The sequence below is a fragment of the Larus michahellis genome, chromosome 5 (genome assembly GCF_964199755.1).
Source record: "Larus michahellis chromosome 5, bLarMic1.1, whole genome shotgun sequence".
NCBI lineage: Eukaryota > Metazoa > Chordata > Aves > Charadriiformes > Laridae > Larus > Larus michahellis.
The window spans coordinates 45,558,556-45,579,671 of NC_133900.1; the positions used below are offsets into that span (position 1 = coordinate 45,558,556).

The following is a 21,116-nucleotide window of genomic DNA, read 5'->3' on the forward strand; positions in this document are numbered from 1 at the left end:
CCTCCGGCCCCGGGGCGAGCAGGAGCTTTTCCCGGCCCGGCGCTGATGGGCTGGGGGATAGTGGGGGACAGGGGCTGTGCCCCACCGTGTGCTCGGCCCCGAGCACCGGACTGGCCATGGTGCCTGTACTCCCCCACCTCGCCCCCAGGGCAGGCGCTGCCCAGAGCCTCGACGGTCCCGGTCCCGGTCCCGGTCCCGCCCTCCCTGCCCACCCGACACTCGCGATACCGGAAGAGGACCACGGGACCGGGAACGCGCAGCCATCGCATGGCCCGAGGAACCCGAAAGGCTGCAGGTACTGGGGCTCCGGGTCACGGCGTAGCCGAACACCCCGGACCCCGCCAGCACCGCCGCCAGTGCCCACCCGCCGCTCCGACGCCGACCCCGGCTCCACCCCGGCCCAGCCCCGCCCCCGCCGGCTCCGCCCCGGTACCGGCGAGCCCGCGCGGCTCCACCCCGCCGTGCCCCGCGCCCGCCGCTGGTCGACCCGCGCCGCTGCCGCCGAGCACCAGGTACCGGGCGGGCTGGGGAGCGGGGCCGCGACTGGCGGAGCGGAGCGGGGTGGCGGCCGGGCCGGGCTGGGTTCTGCGGGCATCGGCCCTGCGGCGCCCGCTCGTTGCGCCGGGAGCGCCGCGGTGGCGGGGCACGGGCCGGCACCGGGACCCCGGGCGGTGCGGGCACCCGGGGCGGCGTGGCAGCCCCGCGGCCGGGGGCGACGCGGCGGAGGGACCTGGGGTGGGGGACCCGAGGCGGTGTGGAGACCCTGGGGCCGGGAACGGCGGAGCGCTTCGGGGAGCCCCGAAACCGGGACCCCGTGACGGTGCGGGGACCCCGGGGCGGTGCGGGCAGCCGCGGCCGGGAACCCGGTGCAGCGGCCCGCGGGATGCGTGGTGGCCGGCGGGGCCGGGGCAAGGGTGGCCGGGGAGGGTGGCCGAGGGGAGGGTGGTCCGCGGTGCCCCTTCCTCCCCGCCGCCGGCGTGGGGTGCCCGGCCCCGAGCGGTCTCGGCCGCCCCGGTGCCCCGTGCTGCCGGCGGTCGCAGCACTCTCCGGGTAGTCCCCCCCTCTGCCCTGCCGCCGAGCAGGAGCTGCCCGGGGAAGTGCGGGAGGTATGGAGGTGGTGGCACCCGGGTGGCTGGTGGCACCCCTATGCCAGGCACCCTACAGCAGGCACCCTGCACCAAGGTGGCCGGTGGCAACCTGCACTGAGCCAAGCCACTGGCTGCCATGGCAGGGGTCTCTGGGGGGCACAGCCATGCTGGAGGCAGTGGCGTGGTGTGCAGCTGAGGGAGATAAATCTGTGCTGAGAGCTGCTGTGATAGAGGGGCCGAAGACCCCCGAGGGCCAGGCATCCCTGTGCTGCAGCCCTGCTGCCCACTCCGCTTGCCCTGCTATGCCGCCCCGGCCCGTGGCACCTCCACTTGCCCAGCAGCTCCGCGCGGGAGATGCGGGGAGGGAGCTGCGCTCCAGCAGCAGCCTGCCTCCCTCAGCCCGGCTGGCTGGCGCTCTGCTCCCCCTCGTTAGGAGACGCGTCCATCAGCCAGGGCTGTGTTTGGTTGACACACGCACACACACGATCCTAGGGATGTCACTTTCTGTACCACACGTCGCGCTGACGCCGGCTGAGGGTACGGCTGCTCGCGCTGGAGGGATTCAGCCCACGTTGCTCCCAGCAGCTCCCAGCGCCGTGCTCTGTGTTCAAGGCCTTTGTGTCTGTCGGTGGGGCTTTGGCAGCCGCTGAGGCAGGAGCGGAGCCGGGTCCAGCGTCTGCTGTTCCCCGTGAAATAGGAAGGCTCTCCATGGAGCTGTTTTTCTGTTCAGAGCACGAGGTGGACACGTATGAGTAATCGCCGGGGCTTTGCCAGTGTGTGCCTGCACGGGGACAGCGGGCATCAGCCTGTGTGCTCTCAGAGGCGCAGAGTGCTCCCTGCCAGCTTGCAGCTCCCGGTGGTCTCATCACCTCCTGGGGGGCATGGGAGTGAGCCCCTTGGGACAGCCGCGGCAGCAGGGGATGCTGGGGACTGCTGGCCGTGCTCCCTGCCTGCTGGTGGAGAGGGGCCGGAGAGCTGCCGGGGAAGTGATTCCCAGGCAGAGATGGGCTTAGGCTGGCACCTGCCGTCCTTTCCCGGCGTGTCTCCTCTCTGCAGGAAGCATTCAGTCCTTCCAGTGCGCTCGGAGGAGTGGAGTGGATTTACCCGCAGAAGCTCCTTTAGACTGAGGTTATCTTCTTTATGAATTATAATTATTATAATTATTTAATAGCATGGTAGCATCCAGAGGCCACAAATAATTAGTGGGTCTATTCCGTTCTGTAGTAACAATGCTATTTCAGTCTTAACTGGTGCTTTTAGACAGAGTCTTTCTTGCATGGTCTGTATCATCCTGGCTGTTTGGTGGGTGGGTGGGGAAACCGAGGCACACGGCAAAGACAGACACTTGCTAATTCCTAAATTCCCCTGGTAGCCAGTGTTGTCTAAAGCGCATAAAGATAAAGGCGGGCGGGGGGGGGGTGGCTGCTAGATGGCATTGGAAATCCACTTAAAGGCAGGAATTTGTATTCTGAAACGACATTCTCCCTATCTGTGCTGGGAGGCTGCAGCCGCAGAGGCCTCCCGTGCTGGCTGCCAGGACTGCGGCCGGGCGAACACTGGTGGGACTGGGGGGCTATCCGGTGGGGGGGGGGCACTGCCTGCGCCCGGGGGTGAGCCCCCGGGAGTCTGGACTGGGGCATGCAGGGTCGACCAGGGCACTGCAGTCGCCTCTGAACTGCTGGGCGGTGAAGCCTTTCCAGCTTTTTCCAGAAATGCGCTTTGTGGACAGCTTGTGGCTTTCTAATAAGATTTCTGGCATGCGAAGGAGCACACGGAGTCCCAGTCTGTCAGGGCTCCCCAGCTCGGCCGGCTGCTCCGCTCGCTGGGGCGGTTTGACTCCAGATGGGTGCCTGAGAGCATTTCTCCAAGAGGTGGGACGTTCCTCCCCAGGAAGGCGCAGAGCTGTGGGAAGTCTTGTGATGAGCTGCGTCTCCCGTGGCCGAAAGTCTCTGGGCCGTGTCCTACTTCTCTTGTCCTGTAATTGCTGCAGGAATAGCCCGTGTCGGAGGCACCAGCAGAGCCCGTGTGCTTCGGTGCTGGGTACCAGCTGAGCTCTTCTGCTCTCTGGGCTGGATTTCCGCGTCAAGTGTTTTCCTGCGTCCGTGCAAGGCATTGTCTCCGGGACTCAGAGGAATGTGATACTGCCCACGCCACGGTCACTGGGAAGGAAGCAGCCAAACAAGGCGTTTGCTTCCTCCCGCAGTGGTCTCTTCTGTAGCCCCTAGGAAAGATGCTGAATCGCAGCACCCAGCAGCAGTTGCAGACCATGCAAGGGATGCTCTCCCGCTTTTCCACGAAGACTTGGGATGTGAAACAAACTCCTCCTGACCTCATCCTGCTCCGTATGGGCTGTCTGCCACGGTCTGCTCATGTTCCCCTGGGTAGGTCACCCTACCTCTTCATGTATCATTTAAAATGGTGAGATCAGTACTCCTCCGCCTGGCAAAGAAAGGCGGGAAAGCAAGCAGGTAACAGTAAGAACAGAGACACTACTGTCATGACAGCTGTATTAGCATCCATGGGAGACAGAGGAATAATTTGGCTTCCGCAGGCTTCTGAAGGCTTTGTGCAAAGGCTTTGTACTTCACTGTGTCTCCTGACCACATAAAGTCTCCATCTGACAGCACCAGCATATCTGCAGTTGAAAGAGAGAGGAGCGATGCAAGTGAGAGTGGATGACCTCTGCGTGCTGGGAAGAGGGTGTTGTTACTTCTTCCCTAATTGATGGGATACCTTCCATGGGGCATTAGGTGTGGTGAGGGCAGCCGGGAGCTTCAGGCAGCCCTGGAGAGGTGCCTGCAGGGTGCCCAGGGGCGCTGGTGCTGCGGGGAGGTGGGTGTCAGGGGCTCCCTGCTGCAGCCGGGCAACAAGAGCCTTCTCCTGGGCCCTGTGGCTGTGAGAGTGACTAATTTTCCTGCAGAGCACTTCAGCCAGTGACCTAAATAGAGATGCATGAACATCCCTTGGCTCGTGCGAGCTGCTGTTTGCACCGGGCCCTGGCTGACACAGGGGAGGACCCGTGTGTCGGCGATGCTCCCCGGAGGTCCCGGGCGATGCTCGCTGGGCTGCTGTGGAGCACAAGGAACCCAGGGCATTGCCCTGACTGCAGGGGGACTGCGCCTGGCGTCCTTAGCCGGGCCAGCCTGGGTGTTTCTGGTGGAGCCCCACAGCATTCAAGCAGAGCCTAAGACCTTGCCTTGAACGCTCCCAGGAGGGAGGAGGTGGAGGGCTGCAGGTGTGGGGGGAGGCTGCGAGGATCATCGGAGACAGGGGGAGCTGGCCCTGGGGGACGCTGGCAGAGCCGGACTTGCTGAGCACTGCAAAGCCTGGCCAGAGAAAGAACGTGTGTCCTCGCTGTGAACGCACGAGGGCTGAACGCTGGGAAGAGCTGTTCAAGCGGAAGCACTATATTGGCATGAGCACAGTCGGATATAAACTGGCCATGATTAAGTGCTTGCAGGAAATTAGAAGGTCTATGAGCCACTGAGCAGCCGGGCTCTGGAAGAGCCTCCAAGAGAACCATGAGGGTAGAGCATGAGCTGGCTTTATGGTGGACTTCCTCAGCGAGGAACCAGATTTCAGGTTTGCTTGCTGCCTGAGGAGATGCTCTTAGTCCTCCATCCTCAGGTCCCACAGATGCTCCAATCCGAGTACAAACGTGTTGAGTCCTCTCGGAGCCAAAGCAGGATTAAGCTCTGCTGCTGAGTGATGTATCATGAACCTGGCTTCTGCCCGGTCCTCCGCTGAGAGCAAATGCCTCATCCTCTGGTGCCACCCCTCTCAGCATCAGTAGCACCTCTTTCCTTTCCAGAGATCAGGAAAAGTAAAGGTTTTGTCCCAAGAGAAGCTGTTGTACCCAGTGAGTGGAGCTGGGTAATTAGCTGTTCTCTTCTGCGGTTCCAGGAGAATATGACTTCCCCTCTCATAAATCTAATCTCCTGGCTTCCTGCGTCTTGAGGAGAAGATTTATGTGTCTGCTCTGGTTTTCCCTCTGCCACAGACATTACCAGGAGGACAAGGTGGAGGATGGGTGGAGAAAGGGCCGAAGCTGGCAGGGACGTTCATGGGTAGGGATGTTCATGGGTGTGTGGGGCAACTGGATCCTCCATCAGTGCCTGCAGTCCTGCTGTTCGATGGCCATAGCTGGGGTCTGCCCAGCAACCTCATAAGTCCTGGACCGGTCTCTCCTGCAGGACACTGATGTCCGTCGAGTCAGGGGGAAGAGCTGAGCTGGGCCTTGCTGCCCCGGAGGAGGAGGCAGGCAGGCAGCTGGAGACTTTCCCTCCGCTGTGCAGGATTTTTGGTGGATGTAGGTAACTTTCTGGACAGGACGGTGTGAAACAGGGCTCTGTTCCTCCGAGATCAACGCTGCAGCCCATGAGAGATGAGTCTCAAGATACAAAACCAGAAGATTCAGTGCCCCCCTCTCACAAAATTCGCCATCAATCAGTACTGGCCAAAGAGGAGTGACCCAATCATGGAGCCATTGGCTCTCCAAGGGAGGAGATTCACAAACCCTTTACAGGCTGCAGATAGGAGCTGACAGCACAAAGCACAGGCTGGTGATGCAGGACCAGGTTTTGGATCCCACCACCCAAAGTGGCATGGCAGGATCCAAAGGGCTCCAGGCTGGGGATGGCTGCTGGGCTGATGCGTCATTCAGAGCCCTGGCGCTACTCACAAATCCCTGTCGTTCTGAGGAGTATTTGATGTTTGCGGGGAGTGAGGACAATCTGAGGACTGTGTGGGATTCGGCACCTGAAGTTCAGCGGTGTCCGTGGCCAGGTCATAGGAAGAGGTCCCTGATGCTTCCTTGGCTCCTGGGCTCATTCAGCAGAGGAGACGTCATTCCCAACTGCGCTGAGCACCCAGCTGAAACGGAGAGCCCACCGCTGAAGTACTCGTGTCATCTATTGCATTTTAGTGTTGGCGTCTGGTTTTATCTATGCATCATCTGATGTGACCTGCTGTCTCACCTTACTCATGGAGCTCGTAATTCCCAGATGAACTAGAGGAGAAAAACACTCAGACCTTAAAAAATTGCCAAGACGGAGGATCCACCACCATGTAAATCCTTTACAAGTTGCTCTAGTGCCGACTGGCCTCGCGTTTTAACAAAGTCGCTCCACCGACTACGCTGACCCCCCCCGACTTTCAGCCGCCGGGTTTCACTGCGCTTTGCCTGCTCGGACGGAGAGGAGCCTGAAGCTCCTGCAGTGGAGGCCCCTCCTGCGCAGCGTCCGCTCCGTGCTCCTCTCATGGCTCTGGCTTTGTCTTTTTCCTTCCTTGCCTTTCTCTCAGCCTTGGTATAATCCGCACATTTGCCCAGTGACGAGGTTTTTTTTCCTGTGAGGGCCCGTCTGCCCCTCCGCGGGACCTGGGCAGAAGCACGGCTAATTGGCGATGATCACTGGATGATTATGTCTTGAGACACGCTGGTTAGCCAGTTTTTAATCCATTTAATGCGTGCCACATTGCTTTCGTATTATTCTGCTTTCTTCGTCAAAATGTCAAATGCCTCACAGAAATCCAAGTCTGCTCCATCGAGGCTTTTACCTTCATCGACCAAACTTGGAACCTCATCAAAACAGACAGCAAATTGGTTTGATGAGCCGTGTTCTCCATGGCCTTGTGCTGACTGGCATGGCTGGTACATGCTGCCGTCCTTCAGCTGTTACTAGTCAAGCTCTGAGCCTGTTCCCTCACTGCTGCCTCGGGCTGGCGGTTGCATGCCCCGGCCAGTGTTAGCCCACCCGCACCCTCCTGGCTCCCCCTGGGCCAGGGCCCATCCCACGTACTCAGGCTCTCCTGAGGCCACTCTCCACCGACATGCCCCAGGGGGGACCCCGAGGTCCCCTGTCCCGCGGGCGCAGAGCCCCGTAGGGCACGCAAGAGCAGAGCACTGGGGCTCAGCCCCCCGCCTCCTTTTTCATCCTCAGGAGGTCGCGCAGCCCCGCTCCCTGGCTGAGCACTGGCTGGGCAGGCAGGAGCCACTGCTCCTCATTGTCACTAGCAGGGATCTCCTGAGAGCCGCCTGCACAGGGCGCCTGCACAGGGCACCTGAGGACAAGCATCGGCCACCACACAGTAGTTAGGACAGGTCTCCTTCAGCCATCCCCTCCCCTGCCTGACTCTGTCCTCCATCCCCCTCGTCCCCCAGGAAAGAGGAGCTACCGCACCCCTGGGCTCCCGATAGACCGGACCCTGGAATGTGCTGCTGCAGGCTCTGGACCCCTTGTTTCTCAACATTGTCCTCCCGACAGCCTCCGGCACTGCAGGACTGGCCAAACCCATAGGTACCTTCTTCTGGGGTAGGGTGGCATTAGCAGGAGACATCCCTACTCCTGCTCCTCCAGTCTGACCAGCCCGGGTCACCGTACTGGGGTGGCCAGCGGAGAGCGCGGCTGCATGCCAGGCACACGGTTACATTGGCTGGGGTAGCCAAATATGTGGGGGCTGTGGGTGAGTGCGTGGCCCCGGGAATGGAGGGCTGAGTGCCATTTCCGAGTAAATATGCTTGAGGATAGCAGCTGGAAAACACTGGTGCAGCTGGGTGCTGGGTGCCTCTGCTTCTTGCGCAGCCCCTTCCCGGTGGCCCTTTCTGTGCATCCAAAATGTCCCTGGAGCCGTGCTTCCAGACGGATCCATCGGCAGAGCAGTTTCCTTGGATTCAGCTACTGTATGGGGCTGGGCGGGGGACGACCATCAGATACAGCAGCTGCTGGGTTGCACAGTCCTGATTCCGTCCTACAGCGGGACTCATTATCAGCACTCGAAGATGCCGGCACGCTGCAAACAGCGCCCGAACGCAGCACCAAATCTGACTGTACCATAAAGCGTACGCAGAGAGATGAGTGGGAGGGTCCTAGCTTTTGGTGTTTGACATCCTCCGAGCCGTTCCCAAATGGAGTTAGTGCATGTATAATTTATGGACTTTTTCTTTGTCCTTGTGGCTTGTCTCTGATCTCTCCAGCGGTGCGGTTCGGGAGGCAGAGGGTGCCTCAGCGGAGACCCCGCTGACTGACAGCCTCGCGTTTGCTGCGTAGGCAGTGGAATGGCCTCGTCTTGCTCTGCCATGGGCCGTGGCTCCACAAGGTCCCCACTGCAGGCTCAGGGGGGCTGCATCTGCACTCAGACCATGCCGGTAGTGCTCCTGCCCCATGCTCGGCTCTTGGAGCGGCTCCTGGTACCCTCTGCCCCGTGCCCATTAGCGCTCTCATTAAGGAAACCTCTGGAGGAGGCTGGCCACATGCAGGCTGCCCTCCAGGAGCGCTCAGCCCAGCCACACTGGTCCCAAGCCGTGCTCAGGAGGCCGGTCCAGCGCAGAGATGTGCCAGCTGGCCCTGCTCTGCCGCTCAGCGTGTTGCCTCCCTGGCACAGATGCAGCCAGGGATGCTGAAGTGGGACCTGGGCAGTGGGTCCTGAGCTCCGTGCTGTGGCCCCGGGCGAGGAGAGGTGACCCTGTGGCTGCTGCAGAGTCTTGGGCAGGGGCTTGCCCCACAGCCCCTTGCCATCCCAGCGGGCTCTGCCCCATCCCATGCCCCGGGTCAGGCACCCACTGTCAGACGTCAACGTGGGGCTGCTCCTCCCGGAGTCGCACGCAGCCTGCGGCGAGTGTGGGGCGCGGGGGCAGGTGGCGTTGGCTCCATCCCCGAGCCAGCTCTCTCCTCCGCCTGTTGCTGTCCATACTAACGAGGTGCCCCATCCCTCCGCTGTGTCTCCGTCGCGTCCTGCCTCACAAACATCTCCCGGTGTCTGGGCACGGCTCCAAGCTCGGGAAAGGAAAGTGCCGGGCGGCTGGGCGGCGTGTGGAGCAGCATCCTGACTAATGCCATGCTGGGGGCGCAGAGGCACCGGGGTATGCGGTGCTGGGGCGGGGGGGCTGTGTGAGCCCCCCGCTCCACAAGCCACTGAGCTGGGGAAGCATCAGACACCGGCGTGCTTAGAACTCGGGAAGTATGCTCGTTACCAGCACTGGGTGACTCCAGGCCGCTGTGCTGAGTCAGCCGCTTCGTTTCAGCAGGAGCAAGGCAAGATGGCAAGGGGGGCTGGGGGGGCTGGCCGATGCCTTGTATCTGTCCGCAGTGAGGGCAGGAGGGCTGTGGAGCAAGCAAAGGCTCCTGTCTCGGTGTGCCAAAGAGGGCGCGGGGTCACTGGGGGAGCAGTGGGCTGTGGTCCGGGGCAGGGTCTGCCAGAGCCAGCCGTGGGGATGCGGAATGCAGGACATGGCATGGTGGAGTCCGTGCCACGGGGGAGCCCACATCGCTCTGCGGCTCGCCCACGCCGCAGGTACCGCTGGATGTCTGCAGACCTCGAATGCTGGGAGACTGAACTGCCAGGCAAAGCAGTGCCGCTGCCCGTCGAGGCTGGCGTCTCCATCTCTGTCGCCCTGTCCTTGATGCTGCTTCCCAAAATGAGCCGTTACCTTCCTCTCCATCCCAAGGGGATCCCAAGCAGGGTTCCCAGTGTGCAACCCCTGCTCTGCAGTGTTGTATGCCCCGGCAGCGTGACAGGCCAGGGCAGCAGCTGGTGATCAGGGTGGATCATGAGGCAGGGCGGGCAGAGAGCTGCGGTCGGGCAGGCTGCCTGGGGCCGCGCGATGGCAGAAGGTACGATGCCGCAGGGAGACCTCGCTCTCCAGGGCAGCCCTGCAGCAGAGCCAGGGCGAGAGCTGGAGAGATACCAGCAACCGCCCTTCTCTGTGGGCAGGGAGCAGTCCCCTGGTCTCACCGAAGTCACCGTCTTAGCCACAATGCCTGTTCTCCATCTCGGCTGGTTCTCACATGCCCGAGCTGGCCCACTGTCCCTGAGCCACGGTCTCCCCGGCTGCCCACGGAGCTGGTCCCCCCACGCCGGCAGCCCACCTAGCCCTGCCGCACCTCCGGTGGGTGCTGCATGCAGGACACATCCCCTGTACCCAGTCTGATCATCCAACTCACAGGACGGGTCCCCTGTGCCCAGTCCAGCCATGTGCCCCACAGGACAGGTCCCCTGTCCCCATTTCGGTCATCCCACACACAGGACGGGTCCCCAGTACAGCCCTGCCCCATGCACGACAGGTCCTGTGCCCACTTCAGCCATGACCCGCACAGGTTGGGCGCCCCACACCTTGTCCAGCCCCACGCAGAGTCCATGCCTCGTGTAGAGCGGATGCCCCAAGTCCATCCGTCCCGCGCAGGAGCCCACCGTGGCCAGCCCAGCTCTGCCCAATGCCCACAGGCAGCAGCCCCCCCTGTGCCTGCCCCACTCCCGCCCTCCCACTGCCAGCGCCCCACAAACGCGAGGCACCAGCCCCAGTGAGGCAGAGCTATTTTTAACAGCTGCTTCTGCTTGATTTGAGCTGTGAACTTGTAACGTGTTTATGCTAAAGGGGTTTCTTTTTTTCCTTCTCTCTTTGTGCTGAAGAGGCAGCGCCGGAGATCAAAGCTTGTCTCTTTGCGTTTTGTGATGGCGGGGCTGGGAGGGAGCGGGCAGAGGCCAGCGGCCCCACGGGGGACGCTCCTGTCCTCGGGGGGCTGCAGCAGCGGGGATGGGGCTCACCCATCTCTCTCTGTCCCCACAGGTCTGGGACCCCAGGAGCCATGGGCAGGGACTGCCAGCGCCTGGCGCCCTGGGCAGCCCGCTGCGGGCAGCACTGAGCCAGGGCAGACGGTGACAGGACCATGGGCTGCCAGCACCGCCGGGGAGGCATGGCGGCGGGCAGGGCTGTCGGGGCAGCGTGCCGGGGGCTGTAGGGCCAGGCGGTGGGCAGCATGCCCAGCGGCCCCTCGCCCACCTCCCACACAGCACCCCCTCTCCACGGTGGCACGGGATGAGGCCGCCCGCTGCCCTGGGCAGCTCCGGGCACGGGTGCAGCCCAGGGCTCCGGCCGCCGGTGCTTGGTCCCCTGTGCCCTGCCGCAGCGGCCCTGGGGCCCTGAGCCATGGTCAGCCGCGAGCCCCTTCCCGGCCCGGCCCCCGCCGGCGAGGGCGGCCAGGAGAAAGCCATGACGGTGCGCTCGGTGCTGCTCAACCGCGACTCGCCCGACATCGAGAGCCGCCTCAAGCGCCGGCGCAACCGCACGCAGCAGGTCCGCTTCAAGGACCTGGTGGAGGGCAGTGCGGAGCGGGCAGCCAGTCCCCCCCTGGGGCCCACGGCCGCCCACGGCCCCAACACCCCACGTGCCTCACCGCCCCCCAGGGACCCCCCTGAGCCGGCGGCTCTCTGTGCCTCCCGGCGGAGCTGGCCCCAGGCCCAGCCGGGCTCGCTGACGCTGCCCATGCCCAGGAAGGCGTGCATGAGCACCGCCATCCAGACCTCCCCCAGCATCCAGAAGCCCTTCCAGGCCTCCCAGCCACGCAGCAAGAGCGTCTGCAACATTGCCGGGGATGCGGTGCTGCCTGCCACCACGGGGAGTGCTTGGTGCCCAGCGGGGACCGTGCCCACCGGTGCCAGCCATGCTCAGCCCGCACGGGCACCCGGCAGCCTCCCCGTGCATGATCATGCCGCAGCCCTCGCCCAGCACGCCGCCGTGTGCCGTGTGCCACCACCACCACCACCCAGGGATCCCTGTCCCCCTTATCCAGGCACAGCTGGGTGCCCCGCTGCCCGCTGCACCTCCCCAGCACAGAGCTGCATCCCTGAGCCCTGCCTGCCGTCCCCTGCCTGCGCCCGGCTCCGTGGGAATCCCGGGGGCAGCCGTGGGGCTGCCCCACGCCCAGCTTCCGTGCCCTGTGGTCAGCCCTGGCCACCCACCGAGCCGCGGGGGCTCGGCCGGAGCGACTCAGAGCGCAGCCTGCCCCATGGGCGCCCACCGCCCCAGCCCTTGCCATACCGCCAGCAGACTTTCCCTGCCACGGACACCCCCGGCCTCCGCCAGCCAGCTCAGGGCAACCCCCTGCGGGACCCCCCACCACCCCAGCACCAGCTCTGCGGCACACCATGGGGGGGGCCCTGCTGCACCTCGCCAGCCCCCATCCCACCAGCGCCAGGCTGGCACGGCTCTGCTGCCGCCGTGCCGGAGAAGACACCAGCTGCGCTCAGCCATCCAGACCCCCATGGTATCTGCAGCCGGCTACGTGCCGCTGAGCCTGGGCACGGCCGGGCAGGACCAGAGGGGCCCGGGGACCCGCTGCCCCTGGCCCCACAGGGCCCCGGTGTGGGGACACAACCAGCCATGTGGGCACCGGAGGTCCCCCGGCATGGGCAGCCCTGCCTCACCACCGAGCAGTCGGAGACACTGCGCCACGTCCAGGACCTTCTGCAGCTGGTGGTGGCAGCCAAGGGGCCGCTGGGACCACCAGCGGAAGACGAGAACACCCGGACATCTCAGGGAGAGGGCCCCCGGGGGCCTGGGGAGCAGGGGGACCTGCAGTCCCAGCTTCAGTCTCTGGAAGGGGTGCTGGAGACCAGCCAACAAACCATCCGGGTGCTGCTGGACGTCATCCAGGACCTGGAGAAGAAGGAGGCCCAGCGGGATGGGTGAGCAGGCAGGGATGGAGGCAGGGGATGGGGGGGGAGGGCGATGTCCCCCGGGGGGCTGTGGATGGAGAATGGGGGGGCCCTGACAGAGATTTGGGTGCTGCCGCCTCCCGGACACGTTTGCCTCTGAGAAACTCGGAGCTGCCATCCACGCTTATGCGACACCATGTCTTGATGTGATGTCTCACCCGCCCCAGCTTGTTCTGCGTGTGCTCGTGGTGCCCTCCCCATGCCCAGGAAAAGGGTGCAGGGGGGCACAGGCCAGGGGGACGAGGAGAGCTGGGCCCCCCCGCCCCTGCTCTGATGCGGCTGATGTGCCCATCGGTCACTAGGAGCGGAGACCTGGGATGTCGCATCCCAACTGCAGGATCAGCCCAGCCATGGTGGGTGCCCCAGGGACAACTGCCTTTCCCCAGGGACAGCCTCCCTAATTCTCACGCCTGCTTTCAACCCCATCCTTCGAGTTATCCAAGGCAAAAATTCGGCCCCCAGTGCCCCAATGACTGACGCGCCTGTGCCCTGGGGAGGTGCCCACACAGCCCTGTCCTGACCTGCTCCATGGGTGGTGGGGCAGGGCATCCCCTGGGCCAATTTTCCTTGGCCTTCCAGGTAGATTTGCCAAATGGAGCAAAGAGGTTAGTCTGTGATGGCCCAGAGCTGAGACCCTCCAAACTCATCTGACACAAGGGCCACCAACCTCCCTGGAGATGTGAGGAGCTGCTCACCTCGTGCCAGTCCTGGCACCCTCCCGTAAAACCCACTGGGGCATATTCCCCATGGCCCGAGACAGCCAGCTCCCACCAGGGCAGTGCAATGATCCGGTCATTACATCTAAGGAAGCCTGCGTTGGCTGTAACTGAAGCACTGGCAAAGCGCTGGTGGGAAGGGGCTGCCAGAGGTCTCTGGTCCAACACCCACCAAAGGTGGGTGCAGCCAGGACAGGCTGCTCAGGACCTCGCCCAGCTGTGGTTTAGTGTTCAGGGGGATGGAGATCCGCCACCTCTTGGGCCCCTGTCCCAGTCTGTGACCACCCTCGTGGTGAAAATGTGCTCCCAGTCTCTAGTGCTCATGCAGCTCATGCCCTCTGCTCCTCGCAGGGCAAGAACCGGTGAAGAGAAACGTGCATGCAGCCTTTGTGACACTGAGCAGTGGCTGTACCTCAGGCCGTTAAGCTCCTGCCATGATTGCCCTGGGTCAGTGTCAGGGAGGCAGCAGCTTTGCCCGGGCGCCCAGGCTGGGAGGGAGCCAGAGGGAGCTTGGCCCATCCCATCTGTCTGCGAGGTGGCCCTGGGATGGTGGGGACTGCGGTGCCATGGACCATCCCCCGCACTGCTTAGGGGTGGCATTTCAGGTACAGCCGTGCTGTGCTTCAGCTGCGTGGGGACAGCCTGGGGCACTGGGACAGGAGAGCTTGTCAGTTTGGTGGCTCGTTAGTTTGGCCTCACAGGTGGAGAGGGGCTCAGCCTGCCAGGGACACTGAGCTTAGTGTGTGCTGCAGTGATATTGGTATGTCTGACTTGGCATGCGGTTTTGGGGAGGCAGGGTGGCACACGGGAGGAGACCTGGACCTGCCAGATGGGCAGCTCCTGGTAGTCCTGGCTCTGGTGCCTGCGCATGTGTTTAATTGTTTTACCTAAAGCAAATGACTGCTCAGTACCTCCTTCCAGTTAGGAGCAACAGAGGTGGTGTGGATCCCACAGAGGGTTAGCAAGAGCGTGCAAGCCCACGTGGGCGTTAAGGCGGAGTGTGCAGCACCATGCTCCATCCCTGGCACAGGCTGCCGGGCCACGGGTGCAGCCCGTGTGTGCCTGTCCCGGCCAGGAGCTGCCAGCAGCCCTGGGGTGCCGGCTCCCACAGACCCTTCCCTGTGCTCTGAGCACCCACTCTCCCTGCCCATGTGGGAGCTGCCTGCCCCAGTCGGCTTTGTGGGTGCCCTGGCCACTCCAGCCCTGGCACAGCACCGCCAGGAGGAGAGCTTGGTCCGGGGTTTGGCCCTGTTTGCCCCAAAAGAGGAGCAGCACCAGCCGAGGTCTCGCCCCTCTCATGATCTCTGCTGCCACTGCTGGGCATCAGCATGCAGCCCCCTGCACAGCCCACTTGCCCCCCGCTTGTCAGGGTTGCCTGGGGGTCTGCTGCCCCCATGGGTTATGTGGCTGCTCGGAGGAGAAGGGCCAGGGAGTGATCCCCCCCCCTGCATGCGGTGCTGCCCTCCAGGGTGCCTGTAGATCTGCAGCCATGCCATGGCCATGCCGAGCCTCGTCCCTGCAGGGTACAGCGAGGGCATGTGCAGAGCGGGGCCTGTTGAGAGCTCAAGTTTCTTCCCGCAGTCAGAATTGAGTTTGTCTGCTTGGGAAGCTGATTTAGCTTCACTGCGGGCAGCTTAATTAAGATCTCGGCTCTGTATACTGTTGCAGTCAAATGAGCAAACAAGATGCCCGGAGACATAAGGGATGGGATAGGAAATCGCATAAAAAATTATCCTAGTGTCCTGATGCTGAGGAACAGCATGGCCTCATTTGCCACGGGTCAGCGTCCGGCTCCAAGGCACCCACCATGCACCAGAGCGGTGCCACCAGCCCCGATGCCGCTCACGGTGTAACATGTCCTTGCAGGGTCCAGGCATCTACCGCTGGCAACATCCCACACCAAACACCTATCCCAGGATTAGATCTCATCCTGGTAGAGAGGCGCAGTTTATACAGTATTGGATAACCCCCACCGCACACACATATATATGTACTTTTTTTATATATACACATGATCTAATTTATGTGCTAAGAGTATAATCCCAATTGTAATACATAATTTGGTGCATTGAAAGACCTAGTTTTCGAGGACTGAGAACAGTCATGATCAAGGTCGAGTAACAGGAGGAAGATTTAAACAGGAAAATGTGACTGCTATGTGGGACGGGGGGGTGTTTTCTCAGCTGTCCCCCAAAAGCCGTAGCCTGCACTGCCTAAGAGGGGCAATGGAGATGGGGCGATGGAGTCCACAAAGGTGACCAAAAGCATTTTATAGGGCCTTTCTCTTACAGCTCTAAGAGCAACCAGAGTTGGGGCACCACTGGGGAGCACCCACTGGCAGTGCTGGGTGCCAGGGGTCCATGGGCAGCTCCCCGGCACAGCCCCGGCACCCTGAGGGCTTGGGAGGGTGGCAAAGCCAAAGGCAGACAAGCTTGTTCAGAGAAGCTGCAGGCAGCTGAGCTAGGAGAGATATCAGTGGACCATTTCCCCAGGGAGGTGGTAGCATTCCTACCAGCAGCCGAAGCCAGGGCCGGCAGTGGAATATGGAGGCTGCTGAGCTCACGGGAGCATCAGGCTGTGGCCAGGTGAGAGGTTTGCTGCCGGTCCCTGGTGCCCCCTGGGACGCCAGGACACTGGGGCTGGTGGACACCCCACACTCAGAGTGGCAGGAGCTGGGATGTGCTGCTGGCAGGCAGTAAGGACAGCGGGGGCACTCAGTATACATGGGGGGACAAGAGCACAGAGCTGTCCCCCGGGCAGCAGGGCAGGCAGCCGGCGTTCGCCCAGCGGGGCAGCAGGGTATGTGCTCCCTGCACAGCATGCAGCTGGCCTGGGGATGCATCGGGACTGGTGTTTGGCACCAGCAGCAGAAGCATTTGGGGTGCAGATACCTTCTGTAGAGATCGGGGAGGAGGACTTGCCTTGGGGTTGAGCTGAATGTTGGGGCTCATCGGCTTAATTTGAGTCCCATGCACCTTCCCTGGAGGAGGATGCTTCTCTGGTGCGAAAGCATCAAAAAGATAAATCCTGAGTTTGGCGTAGGCTGGTGATTAGGCTGGAGCATCTCCCTCTGCCCATCAGTCAGGGCACTGCTGTGTGCCATGAGTGCCCCTGCACTGACCTCGCACTGCCCACAGTCTCGCTCCCTCTGTGCTGCCGTGTGTGGGGAGATGCACGGTGGCCTGGGGTGGCCACGGGCGTGAGGTTCAGCTATGTGTTGGAAATGAAAGGAGGTGTGAAGGATTCGGGCCTTCTGCTGTGCCTGTCTCTGGTTTGCAACCATCTGAGAAATCTGCGGAGCTGAGAGGAACCGCACTTGGCCTGGGCATCAAATGGCATCTCTCAAGAGGAGAGGAGCTGTGATCCCAGGGAGGACAGGATCTGGATCCAAGGGAGGAGAGGAGCTGGTTGGCAGCTCCTGGCTGCTGGAGCATGAACTCAAGACGCAGATGAGGTGCCTGGGGGCAGCTGGGGAGGCACAGGCAGACCGAGGCCGGGTATCCAGGCTCACAGCACTTCTGCTCTGTCGCAGGCGACACTCGTACCGGACAGGGCAAGACATCGCCAACTGTGGGACCTGCCGGGACTGTGCCTGCATCATCTACAGGTAAGAGCCAGCTCTGGCCGCCTGCACGTTCCCGGCGGGGCTCCTGTCCTCCTCCATCACTCAGACTCAGACACACTGGTGCCAGCTCTTTCCCCAGTGTGCTGTCGGGGCTCCCGGCATGGGTGCAGGCACCTCACCACTCTGCAGCCAGCTCCTACCACGTGTTGAAAGGCCAGAGCAGGGTCCTGGTGTTACTCGGCCTGAATCTGGTCGCTTTATCTCTGCAGAGAGCAGCTCCCGCTCCCAGGAGTAGCTGGGGTGATTTTCGTGAAGGACAGCTGACTGGCTGCAGCTGGAAGGAATGCTGCTCCAGTTGGATGGCAGAGCATTTATCTTCTATAAAAGCAGTGTATCGGGGAAAGCCTCATTAATGGCTGGTGGGTGGGCTTGCTCGCTCGCTCAGAGTCCAGGCTGCATCTCTTTGTCGCTGTGCCAGCTTTGCATAGATGCTGCAGAGGGGCTGCCGGTTGTGCAGGGAGTTCCTGCCCTTTGCCGGGGTCTGGGACTGCAGGGTCTCGGCTCTGCTTCCCTGGTGTCAGCTTTGGGTCGGGGTGTGGATGTGCTTTCCTCCAATGTGCTCTCTCCTCAGAGCCCATTTGGTCTCGGGAAAAGTTGTCTCACACCCTCCCAGTGTAGGCAGTGATGTGGCCGGGTCCCTCTCCCCATCAGCCCTGTGGGAATTGAGGAGCTGCAGTTTTGCCCGAGTCTTTGCCTGCCCCTCCAGGCATCCATGGGTGTCCATTTGCCCCTCTGTCTGTGCAGCCTGCTGTCTCCCTCTGTGGTCACGCAGGTAGCTGGCCAGGCATGTTCTCATTTTGCTATTAATTAGGTTTACTCCACTAGCACTCAGAAGTGCGGGATGTGTAGCGCAGAGCTGGCACCGGGCAGCGCTCTGTGGTGTGTGCATGGGGCGGTGTAGCCACTGCTGTGCTTTTGTGAGCCTCCGTGCAAGGGATAGACACGCTCTCCTTCAGGCATCTCCGGGCTGGGGGGGCCCAGCTCCGGCCACCACTGCACATCAGCATCCTCACAACCCCTGCGCATCCGTACAACCGCGGCAGTGCTGCGTCCGTCTCTCTTGTTCTCCGCTTATTTACACCACAGACTCCCCCGCTGTAGCTCATGGGGAACTTCAGTGCTAATTGGGTCTGACGAGCCTGTCTCCACGCGGCACTGCGGCGGGGAGAGATGTCACATGTGGGGGGGGGGTGGCTCCCTGTAATTGCCAGGCTCCCGCTGGGGACTCCCTCTGGGCTTCACTGCCGTCCGCGTGATGAGAGGACAGAGGCTTCAGTGGGACACGGGACATGGTGTGGGGGGAGCAGGGGCAGCACCAAGTGCAGAGTGCATGGGGTGCAAGGAGCCGGGGCAGCACTCCCAGCACTGGCCCTTGGGAATCCCTGCCTGTGTCCCATCCCAGGGCCATGCAGGAATGCGCCAGCTGTGCACCCCTATAGCAGCCCTGAGCATCCTTCCTCCGCATCTGTGCTGGGGACATGGGGTCCCTCCCCATGCTGCCCCCCCTGCTAGGGGGCTATCTGCTGTGGCTCACCCTTTATCCTAGAAATAGCTGGGGACAATCCGTGTCCTTGCAGAGCAAGGTGACGGGAGGTGAGAGGAGGTGTCAGCATGCCATGGGGGAGCTTGTGGGGAGCTCCCCGTGTGCAGGGTGGCCGTGCCACGTGCGTGTTCCCGGGCACACACCACGGCACCTTGCTGATCCGATGGGACGTGGCTGGTGTGAGGAGATCAGAGCACTTTCCGTGTGAGGAAGCATCATGGCACGTGGCTGCCAGCAGCCAGCCTGCGCACTGCGGGGTGCTGCGGGGACACCGGAGGGCTCCCGCACTTGCAAGAAATCTAAGGACTATGGTGGGGGGGCACCCTAATTCCTCGTGTCACTAGTGGTGCGACAGGCAGCAGCACAGCCCTTGTATGCCTGTGCCACCTCCTGATGCTGCACCTGCCCTCAGCCCATGGGGGCTGGGTGCAGTGCCGGTGGCAGCAGCGGCAGGACGAGGGGCCCTGTCCCCAGGGACACACAGACCCTCTCCGGTGGGGCTGAGTGTTAACCAGGGTCCCACGGGCCCTGGGCTCGCCCCACTGTGACGGCACCAGTCCCCAGCTAGGGCAGTTGGCTGGCACCCTGCCCTGGACAGGTCACAAGCAAAGTCTCAGCGTGTGTTGTTCTGAGCTGAGAGGGACCCCGCAGTCCCCGGGGGGATGGAGCATCACCACCAGAAGCTGTGTCCAGCTCGGGGGAGCACATCACAGTCCAGCAGCGAGGGAAGCACGCTGCTATGGCTGGTGATTACAGGGTGCCCGGCATGTCCAGAGCCTTCCTCTGCCCTCCCTGCCGTGCTGGCAATGCCTTACCAAGGATGGCCAGCCCTTGCAGCAGTGCCACTGGTCCCTGCGGGGCACTAACAGGCGTTGTCGCTGATGGCCTGATCAGGGCAGAGGAGCCGCTGCACTCCTGAGCTGCGGACTCTGCCTCAGGAAACACCAATTGCCTGGTGCCTGAGTGCCACCTAAGTGCCACCAGCACAGTGTGCTGGGAACAAGTTCCTGGTACTTCGAGAGGCCCCTTGCAAGCAGATCAGCTCCCCAGGAGGGACTTGGCATGTTTGTCCTCATTTAGGGCGAAGGAACTCTGGCGAGCGGGTGAAACAGAGGAAAAAGCACAGTCAAGCCCAAGAGAAAAGCAGAGGTAGCACCAGGCTTTGAGGCTGGATAAGACAGAAGGTGCAGGAGGACCACCTGAGGGTGACCCAACCCGCAATACCCCCTGCCGCCAGGTCAGGGGCTGTTGTCAGTCTGTCCCTCCAGAAGGAGAGGTCCCTGGGTGCTCCGGCACAGCAGGTTTAGCTGTGCGGTGCCACGTGCCCAGCTGCAGACCGCAGCGGGACTGCTGTTTGGGCCAGATCCGTCCCCCACCCCCCTCTTACAGCCTCTGAGGGTGAGGGTGGTGGGCAGAAGCTGTTTGAAGGGCATGCCAGCAGGACGTTCCCTTGCAGTGGCACACAGTGACCCCAGGAAGTCTGCCCACCGGGGAATGCCGGGAGCCCTGGAGAAAACTGCCAGAGAAAGACCAAAGGGCCACTCTGCACCGCAGCCTCCCAGCCGGCAGCTGCGTGTGTATGAGGCCCCTGCCCTTCCCAGGGGCTCTGTCATCCCCTCCAGCTGCAGGATGGCAGCCACTGAAGCCAGGCTGGCCACGCGTGCCGTCCCCATGCAACAGTCTCAGGAGCGCAGGGGAGGCTGAGGTCCTGGGGACATGCTGGGGGCTGAAGGCCCTGGGGATGTGAGGGGGGCTCAGGTCCCCAGGGACTTGCGGAGGGGCATGGAGCCTTGGCAAGCAGGGGGGCTGTGGCGGGCGATGCCCTCTAATGCCATCCCCTTCCATGCCCGCAGTGTGGAGCATGATTTCCGGCAGCAGGAGGGCCGCTTCCAGCGGGTGCTGAGCCATATCGAGGGCGACACGACGCCGAGCTCCCCTGTGGCGGTGGCGGGGGCCGTCCTGACACCCAGGCAAGAGCCGTCGCCGGTGACGAAGCTACCTGCCAAGCTGGACGCGAAGAAATCCAGGCGCAAATGCTTCTGGTTCCTGTGAGCCCGCCAGGAGCACGGGGGCACTGTCCCAGCACTGACCCCCTGCCCATGTCTCCTTCCTCCTCTCCCTCCCTCTGACGGTAGGGTTTGGGTAGCACCAGCTTTTATATTTTTAACCGTTCAGTTTAATGTATCGAAGCCCCTGTGTAAATAAGGCGAGGGGAACAATGGCTGTATTTAATGAGGATTCAATAAATTCTACGGAGACGCTATTTTTGTTACATCCTCTCCCGCCTGTGCACTTCTGTTCTGGATGAGGATGAGGGGGACGACAGCCATTCTTCTACATGGGCTGCAGCGTTCACCCAGCCCCAGGCACCCACAGTCCCCTGGTGAGAGCAGGGCTTAGGGCTGCCTTAGGGCTCCCTGAGGGCTGTCTGCAGCCTCGGTGCTCCCAGCCTGCCCCGGCTGAAATCAGCACCTGGCCCTTTACCCCACAGCATGGGCTGCTCGCCCGTCCCCCCCAGCTGCTGCGTGCAGGTTAACCAGGAGCACCGAGGATTTCTCCTGCACCCCCGGTCAGAGACAATGGAAAATGATTGGAGTCTCTAGGAGAGAGGCCTGGCCCCGAGACCTTCCCGGTGGGAGGGCAGGCTGGGTGGG

General features: G+C 62.5%; 2 protein-coding genes across 3 annotated transcripts in view; one reads left to right on the forward strand and one right to left on the reverse strand.

Annotated features, from left to right (window-relative positions):
• The window catches only part of LOC141743266 (dedicator of cytokinesis protein 2-like), a 77,676-nt gene that overhangs the window by 16,514 nt on the left and 40,046 nt on the right, over positions 1–21,116 (reverse strand). The window lies entirely within an intron of this gene.
• On the forward strand, positions 244–20,741 carry LOC141743267 (uncharacterized). The gene is made up of 4 exons (XM_074587018.1): positions 244–512; positions 10,651–12,548; positions 16,827–16,901; positions 20,316–20,741. The coding sequence occupies exons 2-4, from the start codon at positions 11,011–11,013 to the stop codon at positions 20,512–20,514; spliced, it is 1,812 nt and encodes a 603-aa protein (XP_074443119.1). The 5' UTR covers positions 244–512; positions 10,651–11,010; the 3' UTR covers positions 20,515–20,741.